Below are 27,271 nucleotides of genomic sequence, written 5' to 3' on the forward strand. Positions count from 1 at the left end.
ATCTATTTCAAGTAACACATTATACAATCTCTTTATATGCTCCTGAGACTGATTTCTAATTTGCTTTACCAAATTTCCCTCGTTCTGCTCTATACCAATTTTCTGATCTCCCTTCCATCTAGCACGTAGTTGCTCATATTGAAACCAAGTATAATTTTTCCCTTCCTCTCTTAATATTTGCAGAGATTTTAACTGCAAATTACCTCTTTCAGTATACAAAAGATCTTTATATGTAATCATTTCCTGATTCTGTTCTATATTTATATTTTCTATTGTATGTCTAGGACTTTCCCATATAGGAACCTTATAATTTAGTTTATAAGAGTATTTTTTCCAAACACACAGAAGGGCATTTCTTAGCACATGATTTTTAAAGGCCTTATCCACTTTTTTGTCATAAATTAAATATGCATGCCATCCATATAGCAAATCATAACCTTCTATATTCAAAATTCTGTCCTCTGTTAAGTTAAACCAATCACTTATTGCAGAGAGAGCAGCTGCTTCATAATATAATTTAAAATTAGGCATTTTAAACCTCCCTTTCCGAGAATCTTGAATTATTTTCATTTTAACCCTAGCTTTTTACCTTCCCATATAAATTTGTTAATTCCTTCTGCCATTCCTCAAGATTCTTATCTTTCTTAATTATTGGTATCATCTGAAAGAGGAATAAAAATCTAGGTAAAACATTCATTTTAATAGCAGCAATTCTCCCAGCAAAGATAATTGCAATTTTTCCAAACAATCAACTCCTTCTGAACTTTTGCCATAAAACCTCATAGTTATTCTTATACAATTTCACATTTGACGATGTAATATAAACCCTAAGTACTTAACCTTCTTTACAATTTCAAATCCTGTTATTTCCTCTAGTTTTTCTTTCTGTTGTCTGGCCATATTTTTATTATCACTTTTGTCTTTTCTGATTTACCTTAAACCCTGAAACATTCCCATATTGATCAATTATTTCCAACAAAGATTTACTAGAATTTATAGGGTTTGTTAAAGTAATCACCAAATCATCTGCAAAAGCTCTTAGTTTATATTCATATTGTCTAACTCTAATTCCCTCTATCTCCTTTACTTCTCGTATTTTATCCAATAATGGTTCTAGAGTTAAAATAAACAATAATGGTGATAAAGGACATCCCTGTCTTGTTCCTTTCGCAATCTTAAAAGGTTCTGTTAAGCTACCATTGATTATAATCTGTGCTGTTTGCTCTCCATAAATTGCCCTAATTATTCTTAAAAAACCATCTCCAAATTGCATCTTTTCTATTAATTTAAATAAAAAATTCCAATGCAATCAATCAAAAGCTTTCTCTGCATCGAGAAAAATAAATGCTGCTGGAATAAAAAATTTTCTTTTCTAAGTACTCCAGTAAATTAACAATCTGCCTAACATTATTCCTCATCTGTCTCCCTTTTATAAATCCAGATTGATCATTATGAATTCTTCGCTGCAGAATCAACATTAATCTATTAGCTATTATTTTAACAAAAATCTTATAATCATTATTTAAAAGTGAGATTGGCCTATAGTTCCCAGGTTTAGAACAATCCTGTTCCTCTTTTGGTATCAATGAAATAAACGAGGTTCTCCATGAGGGGGGAATTCTCCCTCCTAGTTGTACTAGTTGTATCTGATTAAATATCTAATTAAATAATAATGTTAGTGGTATTAAATAGTTTGACATTGTCAGCAAAGAGAACACAATAACTTGAAATAAGGTCACAGAGATCATTTATGTATAGTATGAAGAGCGTTGGTCCAAGAACACTACCTTGGGGAACACCACTTTTGACAGGAACAGGATTTGATATAGCGTTGCCAATTTTGACCACTTGTTGTCTGTTTGACAGGAAGGCGTTTATCCAATTGTGAAGAGGTCCCGAAATGCCATAGGAGTTTAGTTTGAGGAGAAGTTTATCATGTACTACTGAGTTAAAAGCTTTGCAGAAGTCTATGTAGATTGCATCTATTGCTTTTCCTTGATCAAGGTTGGTAGTCCATATGTTTTTGCAGTGGAGAAGTTGTAAGTTACAAGACAATTTTTTTCTGAAAACAAATTGTTTATTAGAGAGAAGGTTGTTTGTTTCAAGGTGGAGTGTAATGGATTGGTTTATGATAGATTCCATTATTTTGCATGAGACACAACATAGAGAGATAGGTCTGTAATTTTCAACTAGGCTTGGATCTCCTTTTTTGAAGATAGGGATGACTGTGGCTAGAGCCCAGAATTTTGGAAGGGAACTAGTTGTGAAAGCTTTATTAAAGATTATGTTAGGGGTTCAGCTATATTAATTGAAAGTTTTTTTTTAAAAAGTATGAACATAGTCCATCTGGTCCAATAGATAATGATGGTTTCAGGTTGCGAAGGGCTTTTTCAACATTATCTTCTGTGAAATCTATATGTGTTAAGTCGTTGTTAACATTTTTGGTACGATTGAGGAATGTCGGATATGAGCCATCGCTGTTTACAAAGACTGAGCCGAAGAGGTTTGCTTTTACTGTTTCGTCAGTACATTCTTTGCTGTTAGGTTCTTTTAGTGGTGGAATGGATCTTGTTTCTTTAAGTTTATTGTTCACAAAATTATAGAAAGCATGATTGGAATTAGTGCGTAGAAGGTCTTCTTCTTGCTTGGTGTGATAAATGTTACATTCTGTTTTTATTTGGTTGCAAATATTTCTGTAGCGGGTTTTGAAGTTTGCTACATAACCCTTTTTGTTTTTTTCCAGAGGGATTTTTTTTTGGATTGAAGCTTTTTTATTGATATGGGTTGTTTTTTCTTTTGAATTTGGTGGTGATTTGTGGTACATATAGTTTGATGATTTTATTGATTTCAAGTAGGAATATTTTATAGTGGTCTTCTGTAGTTATACAGATTGAGAATAGATTTTGCCAGTCAAGCAATGAGAGATCATTATTTATAAGGTCATAGTTAGCTTTTTTAAAATTGTAGTTTGGAGTACTATTGTTGTGACGATTTATGTGAGGGCGTATGTTTAGACAAAAGTCTATCATGCAGTGGTCACTTTTGGAAAAGAGTTCTTGTACTTGTAGTCCATAAATTGAGTTCATGTTATTACAAAAGATGAGGTCGAGGCAGTTCATGAGTCTAGTATTGTTAGTTACTAGTTGTTCAAGACCTAGGTTTGTAACTGCGTTGTATAGTGTAGTATGGATTGGTTCGGTTGTACATTTATTTGTTATCCAGTTTATAGAAGGTAGATTTAGGTCACCCAGGAAGATGAGAGGATATGGGCAAGAGGTAGCCCATGTTAGTAGTGAGGTTAATATATTTGCATGAGCGATGTAGAAATCAGGGGCTCTGTAGCATAGTATGAATCCAAGTGTGGTGTTGGTGGACAGGTCACATACAATAGTTTCAGAAGAGAGAATTTATGTGCAACTTGAATATTTTTTAAGTTCAGTGATTTTTTGTAAAAGATAGCTACTCCACCACCTCTGCGGTGTTCACGATCTGATCGAAGGACTTGGTATTCTTTGTTTGAAATAATAGAGTCAGTGAGGGATGAGTTAAGCCATGTTTCACAAACAAATATGATGTCAAATGTACCATTGTTTAATAAGAGGATAAATTCAGGTAATTTGTTTACAATACTTCTTGCATTTATTAGTTTACATTTGAGACCTGTAGTATTTGGTATAGGAGAGGTAAGGGGCGTGCATACCTAGTTTTGATTGGTAGTTGATTGAGGGTTATTTGTAACAGGTGGTAGAAGGAAGGTTGGTTGAGCAATGAGTGGTTGATTGTTGGATGATTGGAGGTTTTGAATGGGTGGTTGAGGATTTGTAGGTTGATCGATGGGTGAATGGATGTTTCGATTTATGGATGGATGGATGTCTTGTTTGATGGATGGTTGAATGTTTTGATTGAAGTGTGGTTGAGTGATGGGGGTTTGATTGAAGGATTTTCTTTTTATGCAGTCAGCATGGTAGTCAATGTAAAGGTTAGTTTCTCCTTCTTCTTGTCGTTGTTTGAGCTCTGAACGAAGTTCACGGGATCTAATACGTTGTAGGAATGATAAGTCTGGTCTAGCTCTAAGCTTGTTGTAGTTGAGATTGTTTCTGGCAATTTTGTTTATAGTATAAATGAAATTTCTTTTGCTGGTTTCATTTTTGCATATGATTCTACAGAATTTAGGTGCTACTGAACCATCGCTGTATTTGAATTCAGGTCCATCTCTGGAGACTTTGGTTATTTCACTAGGGTCGAAGGATGATAATTTGTAATTTGAAATGATGTTTCGTATTTTATCAATATCTGGTTCATTTGTAATATCTAGGCCAAATAATATAGCATTTTGACATTTTTCTCTCTCTCTCAATTGTATCTCTTACTAGTATTGCTACGTTGTTTGGTTGATTGGTAGATGTTTGAGGTTTAGTTTGTGTACAAGGCAGTATTTGTTTAATTGGGAGATGTTTTTGATCAGTTGTGTTTCCATTTATTTTTGCTATAATTTTATTTTCAAGGTTTACTATAAGTTTATTTTCAAGGTTTGTGAAACGTGCATCAAGTTGTGCATCTAGGTGTGCTAATAATTTTTTTCCTAAGTTTGTTTGAATGTTGTTAATGGCAGTTTTTTCAATGTTTGACCTAATAGAGTTAGTGATAGTTTTTTCTAGGTTAGCTTGGATAGATTTGATGATATTTTGTTGTGATTTTATAAATGTGTCTATGTTTAGTGAATTATCAGCAATGGGGTTATTACAGTTATGACATAATTTTGTTTCGTATTGGACATTATTTGCAGTTGCATCTATTGATCGAGTTCGTTTTGAAATTTTGTTGGGATTTCTGCCTGGCATGATTGATATTCTGTTAGTATTTTACAGTTAATTTTGCTGTAATTATACTAATGTTGATAGATGGTCATTTCACAAGATGGCAGTGTTGTAAAGATGGAGAATGGATGGATATAGGATGGACCAAATTTAGTGAAGTAGTATCTCTCTATTACTTTCTCTTTCACACCTTTTCTACTTTAATCTTTCTCTTCCACACTTTTTCTCTGTAAGATAACACGTTTTTGAGGATGTGATGTTTGAGTTTGTGGGGATGTTGATGATGGAGGTAGCGTGGTTGATAGTGATGGCGGATGTTGGAGTTAGTAGAGAAGGAAATGGTGGGAAGATGAAGATGGATGAAAGCAGTGATGACGGTGACGGTGGATGTTGGAGGCAGTAGAGAAGGAATTTGTGGGGGGATGTAAGTAATTTTAAAAGACTCACCCTGGCAATCTGCTTTGTTCAGTTGCGGTTCTCTTTGGAGGGAAGTTCAAAAATTTGAAAGTTTCAAAAGTAGAGTTGGAGTTGTTGATGGAGAGCAGCAGTGGTGGCACTCGGTGGGGGTGGGGGTGATTAGCGGTGGCGGCAGTTGTGGCATGGATTCCCCAATTACTCATCAAAGTGTTGAAAATGCAAGAGCAATTAAGGAATATATTATCATCTCTGGTGGACCTGCCCAGTGGCGAAACAATTCTGGGCCAAAATTAAAAAGTGGTTACAGGAAATAATACAGAAACCAATAAAGGGAGAGACAGAACAATTTTTATTAGGGATTCCAACAGAAAATTATACAAACGATACGCAATATTTAATACTCCATATATTAACAGCTGCACATATAGCCTATGCCCAAAATCGGAAGAATGAAAATCCACCAACAGAGGAAGAACTAATTAAAAAAATATTAGAATGTGCAGACTTACAAAAGAAATTAAATAGAAAGAGGACACAGAATATTATAAGGTCTGGAGCAAATGGTATGAATGGTTAGAAAATAGGAACGGTAGATAAATAAAAGTAGAGTAAGATAGAACTAAAATATGTGTAAATAATAGGAAAGGACTGTCTTGAATAGCTGATAAACAATGATACCTATATAAATGTTGTATGTTTTGTCTTTCGTTTTAATGTTTTTATTTAAAAATAAAAAACTTTACATATAAAAAAAAAGAACTTTGACTGATGAGTATGTTAGATTTTTGGGTGAAAGCTCAGACTTTAATAAGGAGGAATTATGTCCCCATTGAGGAGAAAGTATTATTTTATAAATTACTTATGGATGGATTGATAGGTTTCTCATATAAAAATTGGTGTTAAATTAGAATGGAGCATTCTCGGCACAAGTGGACAGAGGTTCTGGAGGAAAAGTAAAATCACTCAAGGCAAATTACCAAGGCAAATTTTTCTTTCATTTGATGAACAGTTTAGGTCTGTTGAATATATGGAGACAGAAAAATGACAATTAAAAAGATTATGTTTACTTTTCTGAAAGACATAGAACCTTCTCAAAAATATACATGACTTAAATGTGAAAGAATGTGGCTACAAGGATTTCTAAAATTGAGATATTACCAGAGACAGTTTGGATCATACTCCCATAAGTTTGGTTTATAAAAGAAAATCATATTCTTTTTGATGGAAATTAACTGAAAAGTTGCTAAAGAAAAAAGCAATAGTGGGTAAGGAGTAATTAATAAAATGTTTTGAAAAGGCACAGGTAAAGTAAAGGTAAAGGCACAGATTGAGAATGGTTCAGGATTCAAGTAAACCTGTATTAGAGATTATTTTATATACATATAAACTTAAAAAGTAGTGTCAGGAGAAAACACAAATTATTTTGGAGGAAATAAAGAGAAAAAGCCTTCCTCATCAGTGGTGGGATTCAAATTTTTTTTTACTACCAATTCTGTGGGCATGGCTTGGTGGGCATGGCAGGTGAAGGATACTGTAAAATCTTCAGTCCCACCTCCCTCCAGAGGAAGGTTACTGCAAAATCCCCATTTCCTCCTGATCAGCTGGGACTCGGGAGGCAGAGAATAGATAGGGGCAGGGCCAGTCAGAGGTGGTATTTACTGGTTCTCCGAACTACTCAAAATTTCCACTACTGGTTCTCCAGAACTGGTCAGAACCTGCTGAATAGCACCTCTGATCCTCATTCTGCTTCTTACTGGGTATGCTACATTTCAAATCCAAAGAATTCAAGTCAACATGACCAGTTCTCACTGCTGACCAGTATATTTTCAGGGCACCAATCAGAGTAAGGCTAATCTAATTTGATGGATTATAAAAATTGAAAGTAAATTAAAAGATTATCTGATTAATGCAAGATTTATTTAGAGGAGTGTTTTTTAACCTTTTTCTTTCAGAACTCATTCCCACTTTTAAAAATAAAGACCTATTTACCATATTAAAAATGAAAAGTGATACATTTGTTGCTACTATCATTTGTCACAATTGCTTGAAGTAGTATTAATTGTCTATATAGGCATATATATATATATATATATATATATATATATATATATATATATATATATATATATATATATATAACATAACCCAACATAATGTACTACATGTACATGTCTAAGACTAGTAAAAGCTTAATAATTTAAAACCTAATCAAAAACCTGGGAATAGTAGAGCATCAGAGTTGGAAAGGACCTTAGAAGTTTTCAAATCCAACCCCTGACTTAAGCAGGAAAACCAATACCATTTCAGACAATATTTTCTTTAAAACCTCCAGGATTGGAGCACCCACAACTTCTAGAGGCAAGTCGTTCCACTGATTAATTGCTCTGTCAGGAAATTTCTCCTTAGTTCTAGGTTGCTTCTATCCATGATTAATTTCCATCCATTGCTTCTGCCATCTTGCCTTCAGGTGCTTTGGAGTATAGATTGACCTTCTCTTTTTTGTGGCATCTTCTCAGATATTGGAACACTGCTATCACATCACCCTAGTCCTTTTCATTAAATTAGACATACCCAATTGCTGCAACCATTCTTCATATGTTTTAGCCTCTAGTCTCCTAGTCAACTTTGTTATTTTCTGCACTCTTTCTAAAGTCTCATCTTTTTTATATCATGGTGATCAAAAAGTTACCTTTTACCAAGCCGTTATAAAGTAATATTAATAGTTCATGTGATCTTGATTCTATCCCTCTGTTATCTCTGACTATGACTGTGTTGACTTTTTTTGCAGCTGCAGCAGACTGCTGCCTCATATTCAAGTGATTGTCCACTAGGACTTCAAGATCTCTCTTGAAGTTACTACTATTGAGGCAGGTACCATCTAGTTTCTTTTGGTTTTTCCTGCCTAAATTTAGAACATTATTTTTCTCACCATTGAATTTCATTTTCTTAGACAGGGCCCAGTGTTCAACTCACTCAAGATTCTTCTGTATCTTAAGCCAACTTCTGGAGTGTTGGTTATTCCTGTCAGTTTGGTGTCATCTGCAAATTTGAGGAGTTTCCCTTCTATTCTACAAATTATTAAGAACCCACAGGTTCTTTATAATTAAGGTATTGTCTAAGAAGATAAGGTAACATCTAAGAAGATAGTTCCAATCATGGTCAGCGGTTTGTATCAATTGTTTATGCCACAATTTTAATATATAGTTAAAATCTGTGAGGATTACTGCCTGCTAATTTATCAGAACAACTCTCTGAAGTGAGCTGGGTTGGGAGAGAAAAAATTTAAACTATACTTCCATTAAAGCAGCTTGAAATTGCATTTGCTTTCTCCTGTCTTTGAGTCAGTTTGCCATCAGCTACAATCTGCCCACCCCATTTTTAAAATTAATTACTATTATCATGTCAGGTATCTCATATCCTGAATTCTGTTTCCTCTTAATTGCATACATTTATATTTGAATGCACATATATTGCATACATTTATATATCTGCTAAATTTTATTTTCTGCTATTTCTGTACCTTATTAAATTGTTGTGAAATCTGTTTATGTCTTCTAGGTATTAATTATTCTATCCAGTCTTGAGTTATCTGTAAATTTGATAGCACTCTTCATCTAAGTCATTAATTAATACATTGAAAAGTACAGGAATCCCAATTAAATATTGTATCTTCCTGCTCAATATTTCACTCAAGTTTGATGAGTGATGGACAATTTTCAACTTGGGCAGTGCAGCCAATTAATCTCCATGCAGCCAATATATTACTGTGGTAACCTGCTACTCAGAATGAAGTGTTCTGTCAATTGCTTTGTAAAAACAAAACAAAACAGGATATATTACCTTTACAAAATTTCTACAATCTACTAGGGAAGGTATCTGAAAAAAATGAGATGAGAAAAGTCAGGTTTCTGATAATTATGTTTAATGATAAATCTCTTTATATTTACAGTATGTATTGTAAAAACGTCTAGAGTACCAAAGTCAGAATGACTGCTTTATTTCTTGTTGCATTTTCTATTTCCATCTTTTTGTAGATAGGAATAATAGTTGGTCTCCTCCAGCCACCAGGATTTCTCAAACATAATTGATAAGGGTGTGGAAATATTATCATGTAATGCTTTGGTATTTCAAATGAAATTTAATCTGATGTTGAAGATTTGAAATAAACAGATATTTTTGCTCCATTTCAATCTTGCATCTTCATTTATGAAAGAAAAGCACCTTGGGAAACACTTGCATTACACAAACACATGTATTATCTACACATACATATATATTATCTAGAGATATTTTATATTACTACTTATCTTTGTTATGTATCTCAAAGCGCTGCCTAAGAGCATGCAATATGCTTCCTGGGATTTTCTGGTGTTTGTCCCGTAAAGCCTCCATTGCCCTTTGAGTCTGTTGGAGAGGTGGAGTGGCACAGTGTGGGGTGGGATGGAGAAAAGAAAGAAAAAAAATATAATTAGATTTATGTTTCAGGAATTATACAGAGAACATTTCAGAACTAAAAGATATTGAGTCTTCTATAGAACAGACCACATATTTAAACATACTGTATATGTAAAATTCCAAGTTATGGCAAAGATTTTCTTTTCTATTCCTACTGATGTCATACTGTACATAATCAGAAAAATCACATTTTGCCTTTGAGTTAAATCCTATGGTACATATACAATGTAGAACTACTTCTCTGCCTGCATTCAGTAGTATAATTAAAAAAACAGACCCTGGATGCCTTTTGTTCAATTTGCTCCTAACTGTGGCTTGTTGAGTAAACCACAATTGTCTGGATTCAGCATTTACTTTAATATGTGAATCTCAGTTTAGATGCCACAATATCTGCTTTTTCAGAACATGCATATCCCAAAGGAATTTGATTATGGCTTTATAGGCTTTATAGGCTATGTGACCCTATAAATCTTGCAGCTGAGCTTCCCTCTTGTATTCTATATCTATCTCATTTTTCCTCTAAGGAAAAGATGCTCCATTCTATTGATCAGAGAAATAAAGAGGCAGGACATATAGAAAGGTGCTCTAAGGGCTAAAAAATGCTACAAATGTGACTGCATTGAATCACTTTGTCATTCAACAATCTGGAGGCTCATAGCATTAATGCGGTGATATTTGCCAGCATTACAAACTGAACAGGAGATACATGGAAGTCTTGCTTGCTGCTTGGATTTGTGAAGGACTGGAAGGAGTTACGAGTTGAATCCCAGCAAGGCAGATTTATTATTATACCAAAATCATCTAATTACATGAAAATTCTGTCTAATGATCTTGACATAGTTTCAGTGATCCCAAAAAGTTGGTTTGCAATTGGGGTACTTCTGGACTACTGCTTCTGTTCAAACAGGAGATTGAAACTGTGCCCTAAAAAGCCTTCAATAGATTTGAAAGCCCTACCTATTCTTGGACTAGGTCTTCAGAAAGGGACTCCTGCCTTTGTCATTTCTCAAAATATTTTCATTTATTCTATGTGAAGCTGCCATTGAAGACAACCTAGAACTGTTTGCTACAGTTCTTAGGGATTTAGTATGATAGCTATTTGATGAATGTTTTCATTTAAGCATGCAGCTAGCCATGTTACTCTGTTATAACTTCTGTAACAGAGTTATCAGTGCTTGGAACACATTACCTGACTCTGTGGTCTCTTCTCATAATCCCAAAAGCTTTAACCAAAAACTATCTACTATTGACCTCACCCAGTGGTGGGATTCAAGCAATTTAACAACTGGTTCTCTGCCCTAATGATTTCTTTCAACAACCAGTTTGCCAAACTGCTCAGAAAGTTAACAATCGGTTCTCCCAAAGTGGTGTGAACTGGCTGAATCCCATCACTGACCTCACCCCATTCCTAAGAGGACTATAAGGGGCGTGCATAAGAGCACATACGTGCCTACCGTTCCTGTCCTATTGTTTTTTCTTATATATATATATGCTTATACTTCCTTATACTTCCTCATATATATGTTTATATACTATATAACCTTTTTTTTTTTTAATAAAAAGTTTTATTTTTACAATCATATCAAATAATTCATCCATTGTACAGTTATATACAATTAGTCGGGCTTGCCCAGTCACCACCACCCTTTTTAACACTCTTCCCTCTTCTACCTTCTTTTAATTTCCAAACCTTCCTCTCCTTCTCTTATCTACATCCGCTCCTCCCTCCACCCTCCACCTTCCTTCTCCCTCTACTATCCCTCTTCCTTCCTCTTCTCCTCTTTCCTACCTCCTACTCTCTCTTTTCTCCCTCCTCACCGTTCTAAAATGGTAACTATGCAGACCCGCCCCTACATTAATTATATTTCTTCAATAATCCCTGTACATTAACCATCACTCCATCTCTACCAAACCCCCAATTCCCTCCCCTTACCCCCACCCCCACCCCGACTTCCCAGAACAAAATGAAGGGTATCAAAACTAACAATCATAATCCAAAATAATTCCTAAATTATACTATATAACCTTTTTGTGTGACGCTTATGTATATTGTTATGACAAAATAAATAAATAAATAAATAAATAAATAAATAAATAAATAAATAAATAAATAAATGTTGAATAGTTTGAATAAGTGATGTTTAAACAGTGATGGATGGATGATAGTCTTACACTGACAGTTAGGTACCAAGCACTCAACTATAATTCTGCATATCTAAGTAATGTATTCCAATAACCATTACTATAGAGTTATAATTTCATGAACAAAGTGTGAATCTGAATGTATATTTTATTCCTTTATAATAGAATAAACTTACTTTTTCAGCTAATTTTTCAGCAGTTACATCTGGATCATATGGAATTGGTTTTCCAATATGGGTTATAAGTTTAACTGGAAACATTCCATATAATGGAAAAATGAACCATCGTACTCGCTCATGTAACCATCTCATTGGTCCTGGGTACAAGATTCAGAAAATTTCAGAAGCGCATATTAGCAGCGGCAAAGAGTTATGTATTAGTCTTTCTAGAAGCCTATATTTAAATACTAGCAATTTTAGTAGTATTGGAACTTATTAAAGGGTTTCCAGTTGAAAGACAAAAAAAAAAAATAGCTTCCATGTTTGAGCCCTACAATTTGCAAAGTCCAACTTAAATTTTAAAAGGGTTAGAAAATTAGAATTAGGAAAAGCATACAAATAGATCTCACAAGACTGACAGAAGGCAAGCTGATGGATGGACAGGCAGGCAGACTTCCTATAATAAGCACCAATGCATTTAAAGTATATGGTTAACTTTGTCGAATTTCCATGATTTCTGGGTCAGTCTTGTGTCCATATAATCACATGCTATCATGTCAGTTATGGGAAATGTACTGAATCAGGTTTTCCAGCAAAGCTCTGATGACTGAGCTACAGTATCTTTGAAATTAAACATGGTAGGCAAAAATGCAGATCATAGATTGATAGCTTTAAATGTAATAATATTCCTGAGAATACATAAAGGTTTACTTACTTGTATTCCCATATGTAATATATCCTTCTCTAATATTTTGTGTAAACATAGGAACGATTGGCTAGAAGAAATAAAATAAAAAATAATGAGACTATTTTAGTCACTGTACCTGAAAAGAATGAAATGTATTGTTTGGACATAAACTAGATTTATTAAAAGATCACTTTGAGAAATTAATATTGACAATGTATGTTGCTAAGGCCATTGTATCTTTTGATTTCCTATCAGATATTTGCCTCTGAGATTTTAAACACTGCAACAGTTGCACTACCTTACTAAATGTAGTTTGAACTCAGCTTCTGACATGCTGAACTGTCCTCTTTCATTCTTTCTTCAGTGCTGAATTTTCATGCATCTAATCACACTCAGCATTCTTGGACAAATGCTGGGCTTCACTGTTTCCTATAGGAGGGGGGATCATCATGGATCAATTTTACAACTGTCACTTTCTCTTTCACAGTTAATTCTAGGGAAGTGACATAGTGTGACCATCTTTTAATTAAGCTTTTGGTGGGGAACAGGTTATTCCTTCACGGAGGAGAAATACATCAGGGTATATTGCATATTTTATCTACAAATATATACCAGATGGCAAATTGTGGCTGTAAAAATTCTTCAGAAAGTGGAGACATTACAAGATGCCCAGTGGTGGGATTCTGCTGGTTCTAGGCGGTTCGGCCGAACCGTTTGTTAAATTGGTGGTTCGCCCTGGCCCTGCCCCTCCCCACCACTACTTACTGGCCTTGGAGCACACCGGGGGTGGTTCGGACTGGATCCGGGAGCGATCGTGACGGGTGGTTAGGAGAACCGGTAGCGATGGTGGCACGAGGCTCCACCCACCCGCCCAGTTGTGTTTTTTAAGTAATGTGTTTTTATTGTTTTACTACTGGTTCTCCGGAACTGGTAGTTAAAAATGCTTTAAAAATTAAAAAAAAAGTTCTGACGATCAGCTGAGCAATGTGGTATCTTTTCTTGTCTTTTCTTTTTTTTTCTTTTTTAGCATTTTGTTTACTTTAAAATGCTTTTAAAGGTAAAAGAAAGGGAAAGAAAGAAATGTACCTAGAAACAAACATTTCTATCCTTTGCCTATAACTCTTTCTCTGGTCTTTTCCTGCCATTGGCTACAAGCCTGCAACTTCCCCCTTTCTGGTGCAATTGATTTGCTCCTGGTGATTCCCCCTCCCAAGGTTAGAAAAGGGGGCAGATTGGAAGACGCGGTTTCTTCCGATCCAGACTTATGGTAAAAGCCTGAAAGCCCCAAACTTCTGTTGTTGCTCTTTCTTTGGGAAACACCATAATGAAGCCGCTTCTCAGCAGTCTCCTGCAGCTCTGGCCTCAAGGATCTGTTTCAGTGAGTGTTATCCTCCATTTAGCCACTTCTGCAGGACTTTATCATCTCCAGTTAGCTTTCCTTGTCAAGCGAGAATTTTTCCCCAAATGTCCCGTTTGCTCCAGTTCTCTTATATGCTCTTCCCAAACTCCCTTCCAGATATGCAGTGCGATCTTTGGGAAATATCTTTCGAGGCAGAAGAAAATATCTCTTTTGCAACTTGGATTCTTTTTCCAAGGCAGCGTTTCTCAACCTTGACCACTTTTAAGATGTGGGGACTTCAACTCCCAGAATTCCCCAGGAACTGGAAACTGGGAGTTAAAGTCCACACATCTTAAAGTAGCTGAGATTGAGAAACCCAGTATTAAAGAGTCCAAATATGCCTGTAAAGCAGGGGTGGAATCCAGCAGGTTCTGAGAACCAGCAAATGCCATTTCTGGCTGCCCCCAGAGTGGGGTGGGAATAGAGATTTTGCAGGATCCTTCCCCTGGATGGGGTGGGAATGGAAATTTTGCAGGATCCTTCCCCTGCCATGCTCACCAAGCCACACCCACCAAGCCACACCAGCTTGGAGAAAGAGATGAAAGAGAGAAAGAGAGATGAAGGAAAGAAAGGGGGGAGAAATATGAAAGAGAGAAAGGGGGGGAGAAAGAGATGGAGAGAAAGAGAGGGAGGGAGAATGAATTTGTTCTGGTAATTGGTTTAACAAGCATGGCACTGAAAAAGTGACTTATGAGCGTTTTTCACAAGAACGTTGCAACAAACTGTCATTATGGCAAAGAAGCTATGTCCCATGACCACCTGGCCACGCCCACCCGGTCACATGAAACACCGCAGTTGTGACATGAGTGACATGGTTATTAAGAATGCTGCAACAGGCATAAATGATGACCGGTCATAAGTGTGAGGACCGGTCAAAAGTGCGAGAACCTGTCAGAAATCACTTTTTTCAGCCCTCTGGGTAGTCCCTATGTGCATAGGGATTACTCAGAGGGCTGCAAAAGTTGTTTTTGACCTGTCCACACACACTTGACTGGTCCTCACACTTACGACTCTCCTCACATTTTACATTTTGCGCCCTATCTTGTAACCATGGTGAAGAGAAGCAGTTGCGAAATGAGTGACACGGTTGTTAAGAATGCTGCAACGGGCATAAATGTGAGGATGGTCATAAGTGCGAGGACCAGTCATAAGTGCAAGGACCGGTCAGAAATGACCATTTTTAATCCTTTGAGTAGTTTTTATGCCCATATCCATGGCCACCTGGTCACATGACCAGCTAGGCTCGCCCACCCAGTCACATGACCAGCTAGCCACACCCACCTAGTCACATGAACACCAAGCCACACCCCAAAATAAGCCACGCCCACAGAACCAGTTGTTAAAAAAATTGAATCCCACCACTGAAGATGCCCACAGCTCCAGAAAGCTGCTTCTTATGAACAGACTGCAAGGACTGAAGCTTTTGTGATTGGCTTATCAATCACAAAAGCTTGGGATTGGCTGGGATTTGAGATCATGCAGTCAGGCTTATCACCCGTAATTTATCATATATGCATGTAAAGTTCACACAAACCTCATTTATTAACAAATTCCAGATACAATTTATTTATAGTAAAGAGAGAATTTCTGAACACAGAAGATAAATTCCACTTGATTAGTTATTATATGGTTTGGAATACAAATGATTAAAGGAGATAAATGGTTTTAAAGACTGATACATTTTTGGCTAATGGTTAGATAGTGTTGACATATGAAAATTCAATACAGATAAAAGGAACAATTATTCCAAAATATTTTTTTGGCTGAAAATAGAGTAGAATAAAATAATTGGAAAGGACCTTGGAATCCAACCCCCTGCTTAGGCAGGAAACCCTTAAAGACTTAAAAACTTTTGGCAAAAGCTTGATTGTATTTTAAGTGATAACTTGTTAATGTTGAAAGTGCTTGCTGGGTATTTCTAGTTTCCACACCTTTCAATTCTTTTTATTTTACTATTTTCTTTTCTTTTAAATGATTTTCTGTCTATTTTCTTTTTTTTTTTTAGCTTTATCTGTTTAATGTAGATTAAACAGAAGATAGGCTTAAAATACAGCAGGATCTTGACAGACTTGAACATTTGGCACTATCTAAGAAAATGAAATTCAATGGTGAAAAAAGTAAGGTTCTACAATTAGGCAAGAAAAATAAAATGCACAGGTACAGCATAGGTGGTGCCTGGCTCAATAGTAGTAACTGTGAGAGGGATCTTGGACTACTAGTGGACAACCATTTAAACATGAGCCAGCAGTGTGCAGCCACTGCCAAAAAAGCCAACAGAATTTTAGGCTGCATAAACAGAGGGATAGAATCAAGATCACGTGAAGTGTTAATATCACTTTATAATTTTTATTTTATTTTATTTGCATTTATATCCTGCCCTTCTCCGAAGACTCAGGGCGGCTTACACTATGTTAGCAATAGTCTTCATTCTATTTGTATATTTATATTTATATACAAAGTCAACTTATTGACCCCAACAATCTGGGTCCTCATTTTACCTACCTTATAAAGGATGGAAGGCTGAGTCAATCTTGGGCCTGGTGGGACTAGGACCTGCAGTAATTGCAGGCAGCTGCTGTTAATAACAGACTGCATTAGCAGTCTGAGCCACAGAGGCCCTACTAATGCCTTAGTAAGACCACACTTGGAATACTGCATCCAGTTTTGGCTGCCAAGATGCAAAAAAGATGTGGAGACTCTACAAAGAGTGCAGAGAAGAGCAACAAAGATGATTAGGGGACTGGAGGCTAAAACATATGAAGAACGGTTGCAGGAACTGGGTATGTCTAATTTAATGAAAAGAAGGACTAGGAGACTATATGGGTCTACCCTTGAAGAGTATTTAGACTGCAATCTCTATACTGCAATGGCTCAGAAGTTCTGGAGGCTGGCTCAAAAACAGTAACATAGGAGTCCTAGTGTATGATCACTTAAACATGAGCCAGTAGTGTGCAGGAGCACACAAAAGTTAATACAATCCTTGGATGTATAAACAGAAGCATAGAATCAAAATCAGGTGAAGTATTACCAGTAGTATGCTTTATAAATCCTTAGTAAGGCTGTACCTGAAATACTGTATCCAAATTGTTGAGATTTTGGAAAAAGTGCAAAGAAGGGCAACTAAGACGACTATAGGCAAAGACTAGGGGTGAAATGCTCCAGGTTCAGACCGGATCGCCTGATCTGGTAGCGATGGTGGCGGGTGGTTCGGAGAACTGGTAGCAAAAATCCCTGGCCCCCCCAAAGCCTAGCTGAGCCGCATGATCATCAGAGGTTTTTTTTTACTTTTAAAAGCATTTTTTCCTGAAAAAAAATGCTTTTAAAAGTAAAAAAAAAAGCCTCTGATGATCGCGCGGCTCAGCTGGATGCTAGCCAAAAAATGGGAGGGGGAGTTTGTTTTTCCTCCCAGTAGGCTTCAGGGAAACCAAAAAATGAGGGGGGAGTCCATTTTTCCCAAAAAGGAAGCCTGCTGGGAGGAAAAATGGATTCCCCCCCCAATTTTTAGTTTGGCTATTAGGACTCCCCCCTCCTCATTTTTGGTTTGGCCAGCAGGCTTCCCTGAAGCCTGTTGAGAGGAAAAATGGACTCCCCCCCCATTTTTTTTTGGTTTGGCTAGCAGGCTTCCTTGAAGCCTGAAGCCTGCTGGGAGGAAAAACAGACTCCCCCCGCCATTTTTGGTTTGGCTAGCAGGCTTCAGGTAGGCTGGGAGGAAAAACGGGGTGTGGGGTTAGGGTTAGGGTTTGAGAGAGAGAGAGAGTTAGGGTTAGTTTGAGAGAGAGAGAGAGAGTGAGAGAGAGAGAGAGAGGAGGGCAGCAGGGAAGGAAGGAAGAAAGGAAGGAGGAGAGGAAGGAAGGAGTACAAGGCTGGTACTAGACGCAGTTTCAGAGGATAATCCAGGGCTGGAAGGGACCTGGAGTTCATCTAGTCCAACCGTGTTCCAGCAGGACATTGTTAGTGAGTTTCTGTCTTTTGATTCCCCCAGTCACATGGCTCAGGGGTGAAATCTAAAAATTTTCCCTACCGGTTCTGTGGGCATGGCTTAATTGGTGGGCGTGGCTTGGTGGTCAGATGATGGGTGGGCATGGCCAATAACAATAAATAATAAAAATAATAAATAAGGTATACAAAACAATAAGAGGTACCAAAAACAAACTTTCACACTTCACACACACACAATACAACACAACTGACTCACACACAATGTAAAAGCAGCTGCACTTCACCCAAAATGGCCCCTGCAACAAGCAGGAACCTCACATTTTCACACGTTACACACACACAACACAACTGACTCTCTCTCTCTCTCTCACACACACACACACACACAATGTCACATACAGCTTTGTGAGATTTTGTGTGTTTGTGTAGTTAGAGTGAAACACTACAGAAACACACCAAATCTCAGAAAGCTGCACAAATATTTTATTTTATTATTTTAAATTATTTTTTTAGAACAGGGGTCTCCAACCTTAGTAACTTAGTTTGTGGGCTTCAACTCCCAGAGTTCCTCGTTCAGCAAAGCAGGCAGTCAAAGCAAGCTTTTTTTTTTCTTCAGTAGCTGAAGAAAGCATGCCGTTGCCAGCCCGAAAGAGCAGTAATTATAGGTAAGTGAGGAGGGGGAATTGGCTGGGGATAGGTGGGGGCTCTTGTAAGTGGGGGCTGTTAAAAAGTGAGTTTAAAAGCCTGTGAAGATCAGGAAACTCCTCTGGGATCGCCAGAGGCTTTTAAAACCTCTTTTTTTCCCTTTTTTTTCTCCTTCGGCTGAAGAGGGTTTTTTTAAAAAAACTTTTAAAGGGTTTTGATGATCTCTGCTCAGCCCCGTGATCATCAGAGGTTTTTTTTTTTTACTTTTAAAGGCATGTTTTGGCTGAACTTTTAAAAGTAAAAAAAAACCAACTCTGCTGATGGTGCGGCTCAGCAGAGGCAGTGGGGCGGGGCCAGGGATTTTTGCTACTGGTCCTCCGAACCAGCAGCTGCCATCACTACCTAATTGGGTGAGCCGGTGCGAACCAGGAGCATTTCACTTCTGACATGTTTATACAGCCACACCCACCCAGTCACATGACCCCCCCCACCAAGCCATGCCCACCAAGCCACGCCCATAGAAGCAGTAGTAAAAAAAATTAGATTTCACCCCTGGCAAAGACATATGAAGAATTGTTGCAGAGGTGGCTTAGTTTTTGATCCTGGTTTGTTTGAAACGTCGTCATCGTCGCTCTTGGAGGTTGGGGAAGGGAGATGTGTGTGGGAGTGGGCTTCTTGAGAAATTAGGGGAAGGTCTTTTCAGGAGAGGGTCTTCTATAGGGAGGGGGGGGAAAAACCCAGCTTGGACGGGCTGCGAGATTGGGGGAACAGCCTGAATCTCTCGGGGTTGGGGAGGGGGCTACACAAATATCGCCGGCACTCGCTCCCGCCCTGCCTCAGTGCCTTCTGTGTAAAAATTAAAATAAACACCTCTTTGGGAATCACAAAAAAAAAAAAAAAAAAGAATTGTTGCAGGAATTGGGTATGGCTAGTCTACAGAAAAGGATAAAGGGTGACATTATAGAAGTATTCCAGTATTTGAGAGACCCCACAAAGAAAAGAGGATCAATTTATTTTCTAAAGCACCATAAAGCAAGACAAGACAATGGATGGAAACTAATCAAGAAGAGAAACAACTAAGAAATTAAGGAGAAATTTTCTAACAGTGAGAACAATTAACCAGTGGAACAGTTTGCCTTCAGAAGTTGGAAGTGCTTCATCACTGGATGTTATGTTTTAAAGAAAAGGCTGGACAGCCACCTGTCTGAAATGGTATAGGGTCTCCTGCTTGAGCAGGGGGTTGGACTAGAAGACCTCTAAGGTCCCTTCCAGCTCTATTCTGATTGAACCCTAGGGTGGCACATGTAAGACTAGTATTTGCATGAAATGCATTGGCTGCAATTTGCTTTCACAGTGTTAGGTTTAAAACTCATTATAGCATTGGTCCAGGATATCTACCATCTTTTTCCAATGGAGGGTGCTCCTACCAGTGGTGGAATTCATTTTTTTTACTACCAGTTCTGTGGGTGTGGCTTGGTGGGAATGGTATGGCTTGGTGGGCATGGCTTGAGGGCATGGCAGGGGAATGATACTGCAAAATCTCCATTTCTACCCTACTCTGGGGCCAGCAGAAGTGGTATTTTCTGGTTTTCTGAACTACTCAAAATTTCCAATAACCAGTTCTCCAGAACCTGTCAGAACCTGCTGAATAGCACCCCTGGCTCCTACCCTTTGCTACAGGAGATAAGATCCACCCTTTCTCTTTCAACTTTTAGGAAAAGTTTTAAAACTGGGCTATGCCACCAGGCACGGGATGGTGAAGGAGAAGCTGTTGGCTGGAGGAGTGTTAGTGAACAGAGAAGGCACCCAAACTTTTCCTTTCAAATCCATACTTTCTTAGTTTGGCTTAGACATGGGTATTTGAACATAGTTCTTTTTAACATCTATATTTTATTGTGTTCTATTAATCTAGATGAAATATTAATATATATTGCCAGTCCATGTGTTATATGTAATACACTAAATAAATTTGTTTTAATTCTGGTAATTTTAGTCTTGTTTTTATATTTGTAATTGTTGGATATTTATACATTTTTTTTCTTACTGTAAATTCCCCAGAGTCATCTTGAACCACAAGTTGGGCAAAAAATAAATTTGATAATAAAAGTAATAATAATTACTTAAAAAGATGTTTCTTTAAAGCAGATGTTTTTACAATGTCCTATATGGACTATGTTTTGGGAGAAAGTAATAGGTTATATAAATATAATTGTACAACAAAAACTAACATTTTCATACAATAATATGCTTTTGAACTACATTTCTAAGATTATGTGAATGGGAGAAAGAAGATTTGCCTTTTCCTGGCCTGTCAAATCTGATTTGTGGTTGCTTGCTCCTTCCTGTACATTTGCAGATAACTTAAAAATAAATAGATGACATGAAAATGAAATACAGTATTTCCAAGTTCAGATTCCAATGTAAAAGACTGCTAGGAAAAAGATGTAATGACAAATGCCTTACCACTTTTGCATCTATAGCTATTTGAGCAAATCCTTTCCGTTTTCCCCATATTAGTTCATAGTAATTATTTCCATAATTTTGCTCTCGTAATCCTCCTGGTGCAACTCCCATCAGATGCCCTTGTTTTAGAACATTTACACATTTTTCTCTTGTAGGATGATCAGTGTTAATGATGGAGAGGAATAGTCTTATTCCTACAAAAGCAGACCTAAGAAGTCATTCTGTTCTTGCTTGTAAAAGAAAATAGAATACACATATTTCCACCATAATTCAACTAAGTCTTTGAAGAAGAAAAATTGGATTTCCTAAGTCAGTGAATCTACAGTATATCATTTGAAAATAACTAAAACAAAACTTGTAGTATTCTTTTTTACCTGGTATTTGAAAAATAAGATGATCTATCACAGAATAGATGAATTTTCCAGTGAGTCTATAAATCCTTTGAATAAATAAACAATAGTCAATTGGCATGGCTCCATGGTAATAAACAAGGATTGCTGGTCCATTTGGTAGATTTTCTAGTCCAGAAATCTCATAACCTGTTAATAGTAGAATAATGAAAGGACTTCAGTAATTTTTAACCAAGGGTCTCCTGTAGAAGAAAAGGAAGATCATGTAGAAATAAAGAAGTTTTTTCTTATCTTTCTTGTGAAGCTAAACATTTTAAATTATATATGCTTTTTGGAACTACATGTTGTCATATTAGGTGCCAAAACCAATCAATCAGAATTGTCTGAGTTCAGTGTTATTATCTTTGTGATCTTGCATATTCCTTATAATTTTCTATAATTCACTTAGATTCATACCAATTAAAGTGACATAAAAGCTTATCTTTTATCCCAAATATCTCAACGTTATCTTAGGAATTATGGCCATTTTAAATAATTTAAAATAATAAAATTTTATACACACACACACATCCATCTCTCTCTCTCTCTCTCTCTCTCTATGTAGGTCTTGGCATATTCAGGTCTTTTCCCGTGTAAGGTTGAGAGTATCTTGACGACGTTTCAATGAGGTCTCACTCATCATCTTCAGGCTGGTGCTTCGTGCTTGTGTGAGCAAAGCGTGGTCGCACAAGCGTGGTTGGAGCTGCAGTCTCTCTATAAATATTGGCGGGGAGGTGGGGAATGTTGCTGTGAGCAGGTTGGTTGGCTGTGTGGTTGCATCTTGATTGGTAGATGGAGTGGGTGCCTGCAGATTGGTCGGCTTTTTCATAGCATCCTGTGTGGGTATGGTCCTAGTCTTTTGTTCCTGAGCTTTGGTGTTGTGGCCTCTGGAGTTCTGTGATGTGATGTCTTGAGCAGATGGCTGTGATGCAGCATCCCAGGTTTTGGTTTGGCTCCGAGTCTGAGGTCTTGTCATGTGTTCTTGGCTTGTGTCAGCTTGTTTTGTGTGGGGATTGGAGGGGGGCACAGCGGCCAGTGGTGCCAGCATGGTCTGGCTTCTGGATGGTGGTTATGATTCATCTGTGGGATGGGTTTGGGTTTCAATCTGATGAGGATGATTGGTGGTGGTGTTGTGTGTTATCCTCGGTCTGGTGTCAATTTTCATGGCTGGGACTCGTTTGTTGACTAAGGCTAGTTTCGAGATGTATGGTAGGTGGGAGGTGTCATCCCGTTTGTTCATGTTGTAGGGGTGTTTCTCTATTTCGATGGCTTCCATAATTATTCTCTTGTTTTAGTGTTCAGTTTTGGAGATTAATTTGGTTCCTTCAAAATCAATTTCATGTCCTGTGGTTTTAAGGTGCTGGAAAAGAGAGGGTTGCCCAAATGGTTCTGGTATTTTATGGTTATATATAAAGTTCTATTATTTTAAAAATGTGCCTACAATTACTTTGCTGAGTAATGGATTAAGACAATTTCTTCTTCTGCACCCATAGAGATATGAGAGTTTCTTGACTAGTTGCTGAAGCACTTTTACAAAAATGAATTATACCTAAATTGACACTATGCATTCTAAGTTTTCCATTCACATTCTATTAGCTTCAGATACGTCTCCAAGATGCATGTTAGTGCTGATTATGGTTGGCCATGAAAATGTTGCCTACAATAGTGTTACTCAACCCTGCCTTAAAGAATGAATGAAGAAAGTCATACTTACTGTGCATTAGCTTTCCAAACAGGTCACATGCCAGTGTCAAAAATTGCTTTGGCCTGTCCCATTTTTGGCTATTGATATCTTCTGGCAGATTGCCAATTTTTTTCCATACAAAAAGTATTGCATTAGAGAGATACATCAGAGAGAATGCACAAGCCAAGGGATAATATAATATTATCAGAATCAGTAACAAAATTAAGGGATATACTATAAAGCCTGCATATCCTTCTAAAATGCAAGTTGACCAGATTGTAAATTCATTTCTTAAGGTACAACATATATTTTCCACAGTCATGTTTGAAATCTGAGTATATAAATAGTAATCCATTCACAAATAAATAATTTGTTCCTGGAAAAGAGAAATAAAAAACACATAAACATACTTTACTATTAGTAGCAGTTGCAATATTGAACTCTGGGAGGACAACAGAGTATCAGAATGGCATTGCGTACATTGTAATGACACATTCAAATAGCCTTATGGAGAAGATTGAGCTGAGAGATAATAAAACAAATAAAAGCTTACTACAGTCAATCAGACTTTTGATCCTTTTAATGAAATATTATTGGCATTATTAGAGACTTAGGTTAGACTTATTTTTGTAACTAACCAAGAAAGACAAGCTTTGAATGACCAGCCAATGGTGTCAATTTAGATGGTGGTCCTTGACTTTAGAAACAACTTGTGGGTTATTGTGGACAATAACCAGATAATTCTGCACACCGAATTCAGACATGGAAACTTTTTCTTCCTGGCTAATGTTCATTCTCTCCTCCCCACTTAATTTTTATTAGAAAAGGATCAATTGTAGATTCACTCATTGCAAGAAATCCACCTTCCTTTTCTCTCTACTAGAACCTGGTCCAGACCTCTCCAAGGGTGTTACTCCTTTTACAATTTGACAAGAAATGCTTCATATATGCTTCATTTAAGGAGTTCCTTAAACAACTCCATTCAGTAATGCAGAATAAAATAAAATGACTTGCAATCTATTAATTATAAACTCTCTGACAGATGAATAAGTATTTCCTCTCTTTGTTTTTGGTAAGCTAACCTGCTGAAAGAACTTCTAGCAGAAGACAAAAAGTATCAGTAAAATAACACTATTCCATTCACTATGAAAGCTGGTATCATTATCAGCCTCTCTTCTTGGCTTGCTTCATAAAAGAAAGGAAAATAGCAGTAATGTTTCAGGTTCTGCAGATATATGAGGAGTATCTCCAGAGAGTCTATAAAATCTTGGAATAATATTCAGTTTTCTGCAAGATGAATCTAAGGCCCTTCATCTGACACCCCAAGTCATTTAGAAGAGTTGATGGAAATGGGTGATGCAACTGAATTTCCTTAAGAATGAAAGTGTAATTTATACATTAATAACCCCTCACCAGCCAACCTTTCTGTAATAAAAATATTACTCTGAATTCAGTATCAAAACATTAAAGGAAAAGTTACAAATTTATAAACTAGCATAACATTATTGACAAAGGAAAACTAGGATCGATCCACCCATTCAAAGAAAGGAAATCAATTTCACCTGCATATCACAATGATCACCGTTTTCCAAAGAGATCCGTTTCAGTCTCTTTGCTTAGAAAAAAGTCAGTTTGAATTCTGATGTGATATGTTTTTAAACCAACAAAATGTTATGTTGTCCCTCCCTCAAAGGGTGGGGTGAATACAAATTCAATTAGCCAACCAATACCAATTAACTTGCACATTTAAATGAAGAATAAAGATAGAGGATTAATTGGTTTGGTATTTAGGAGATTGGGAAATGAGTTTCTTTTTAAAAGTATATAATAGTGCTTGGGAAACTATATAATTGATTGTAAGTTCTCCCTGTCCCATCTAGTTCTCTTTGCTGTCCCACTCATGCATACATGTGAAATCTATATGAGTTAAGTCATCATGATCAAGAGAACCTTCTGCGCACAAATTCCAATCGTGCCTTTTATAATTTTGTTAACAATAAACTTAAAGACTCAAGATCCATCCCACCACTAAAAGATTCTAACAACAAAGAATGCAATGACGAAACAGTTAAAGCAAACCTCTTCAACATTTTCTTTGGCTCAGTTTTTGTTAACTCCGATAACACATATCCGACATTCCACAAATGTACCAGCAATGATTATGATGATCTAACTCATATAGATTTCACAGAAGATAACGTTGGAAAAGCTCTTCATAACTTAAAACCATTGCTATCTATTGGACCCGATGGACTATGTGCATACTTCTTAAAAAACTTTCCATTAATATAGCTGAACCCGTAAGTATTGTCTTTGATAAAACTTTCACTTCCCAAACTTTGGTCACTAGCCACATTCATCCCTATCTTCAAAAAAGGAGACCCCAGCTTAGTCGAAAATTACAGACCGATCTCTCTTTGCTGCGTCACCTGCAAAGTCATGGAATCAATCATCAACCAATCCATTACCTCACACTTAGAAACTAACAACCTACTCTCCAATAAACAATTTGGTTTCAGAAAAAAATTATCATGTAATTTACAACTTCTCCACTGTAAAAACATATGGACTACAAATCTAGATCAAGGCAAATCAATAGATGCAATCTACATAGACTTCTGCAAAGCTTTTGACTCAGTAGTACACGATAAACTTCTCCTAAAACTAACATCCTATGGCATCTCAGGACCCCTTCACAAATGGATATCAGCTTTTCTGTCTAACAGACAACAAGTGGTCAAAATTGGCAATGCTTTATCAAATCTTGTTCCTGTCAAGAGTGGTGTTCCTCAAGGCAGTGTCCTTGGACCAACACTCTTCATACTATACATTAATGATCTTTGTGACCACATCTCAAGTAATTGTGTTCTCTTTGCTGACGATGTCAAACTATTTAATACCACAGACAACACTTCTATCATTCAAAACGACCTTGATCATCTAACTGCTTGGTCTAAAAATTGGCAGCTCCAAATTTCATCCAGCAAATGCTCAGTCTTACATATAGGAAAAAAGAACCCAAACACTAAGTACATACTAGATGGACATTACCTTACTGACGACCCCCATCCCGTTAATGACCTTGGAGTTTTCATGTCAAATGATCTAAGTGCAAAAGCCCATTGCAACTACATAGCAAAAAAAGCTCTAAGAGTTGTAAACCTAATCTTGCGTAGCTTCTTTTCCAAAAACACCACACTACTAACCAGAGCATATAAAACATTTGCTAGGCCAATTCTAGAATACAGCTCGCCTGTTTGGAACTCTCACCACATCTCTGACATCAATACAATTGAACATGTCCAGAAATATTTTACAAGAAGAACTCTCCATTCCTCTGAAAACAATAAAATACCTTATCCCACCAGACTTGAAATCCTAGGCTTAGAAAGCTTGGAACTCCGTCGCCTCCGACAAGACCTAAGTTTAACTTATAGAATCATCTATTGTAATGTCCTTCCTATTAAAGACTACTTCAGCTTCAATTGCAATAATACTAGAGCAACCAATAGATTTAAACTTAATGTCAACCGCTTTAATCTAGATTGCAGAAAATATGACTTCTGTAACAGAATCATCAGTGCTTGGAATACTTTACCTGACTCTGTGGTCTCTTACCATAATCCTAAAAGCTTTAACCAAAAACTTTCTACTATTGACCTCACCCCATTCCTAAGAGGACCATAAGGGGCGTGCATAAGCCACAAACGTGCCTACTGTTCCTGTCCTATTGTTTTTCTTTTCTTCTTCCTATATATATATATATATGCTTATACCTCCTAATATTTACTCATATATGTGTTTATATACTATATAATCTTTTTGTATGATACCTACATATATTGTTGTGACAAAATAAATAAATAAATAAATTTACTGTACAATCAGTAGCTTTCCCTTGCTTTACCCAGTTATGGGGATTATAAATGTGGGCATTGGCTGTAAGATCTTGGTCTTCCTTAAATGCAGTTGTCAAGAGAATATATGGGATTCGAGTCTGAGCTGGAGTTGCACAAGAACGAATCAGAATGAATTCCAGACATACTGTTTGAAAGGGAAATAATTTATTTAGGAA

At 36.8% G+C, this 27,271-nt stretch overlaps 1 protein-coding gene across 4 annotated transcripts; it reads right to left on the reverse strand.

Moving 5' to 3' along the window:
* Positions 1–9,139: 9,139 nt before the first annotated feature.
* Positions 9,140–25,019, reverse strand: LOC131194322 (monoacylglycerol/Diacylglycerol O-acyltransferase-like). 4 transcript variants are annotated; one of them, XM_058175180.1, is made up of 7 exons: positions 24,759–24,997; positions 23,227–23,572; positions 21,498–21,662; positions 21,124–21,317; positions 12,705–12,765; positions 12,008–12,147; positions 9,140–9,638 (listed from the first exon to the last, which is right to left on the reverse strand). In XM_058175180.1, exons 2-7 carry the CDS (start codon positions 23,549–23,551, stop codon positions 9,534–9,536), a joined length of 990 nt encoding a protein of 329 aa, XP_058031163.1. In that variant the 5' UTR covers positions 23,552–23,572; positions 24,759–24,997; the 3' UTR covers positions 9,140–9,533. The 4 variants fall into 4 exon arrangements, 3 of the variants coding, with proteins under 3 accessions (XP_058031163.1, XP_058031164.1, XP_058031165.1); XM_058175181.1 differs by having other exon boundaries at positions 23,227–23,307; positions 24,759–24,987; XM_058175182.1 differs by lacking the exons at positions 23,227–23,572; positions 24,759–24,997 and adding an exon at positions 22,042–23,150.
* Between the last annotated feature and the right edge of the window lie 2,252 nt (positions 25,020–27,271).

This window comes from Ahaetulla prasina, chromosome 3 (genome assembly GCF_028640845.1).
Source record: "Ahaetulla prasina isolate Xishuangbanna chromosome 3, ASM2864084v1, whole genome shotgun sequence".
Classification (NCBI taxonomy): Eukaryota; Metazoa; Chordata; class Lepidosauria; order Squamata; family Colubridae; genus Ahaetulla; species Ahaetulla prasina.

Excerpts from the sequence above, each read along its gene's own strand:
- LOC131194322 (XM_058175180.1), bottom strand. The coding sequence starts at position 23,551 with ATGGATTACTATTTATATACTCAGATTTCAAACATGACTGTGGAAAAT. Across the intron at positions 21,663-23,226 it reads GTTTGGAAAGCTAATGCACA|GTTATGAGATTTCTGGACTA; the intron begins GTAAGTATGACT and ends TACTATTAACAG. Across the intron at positions 9,639-12,007 it reads CTGAAAAATTAGCTGAAAAA|ACTCAAAGGGCAATGGAGGC; the intron begins GTAAGTTTATTC and ends CCTCTCCAACAG.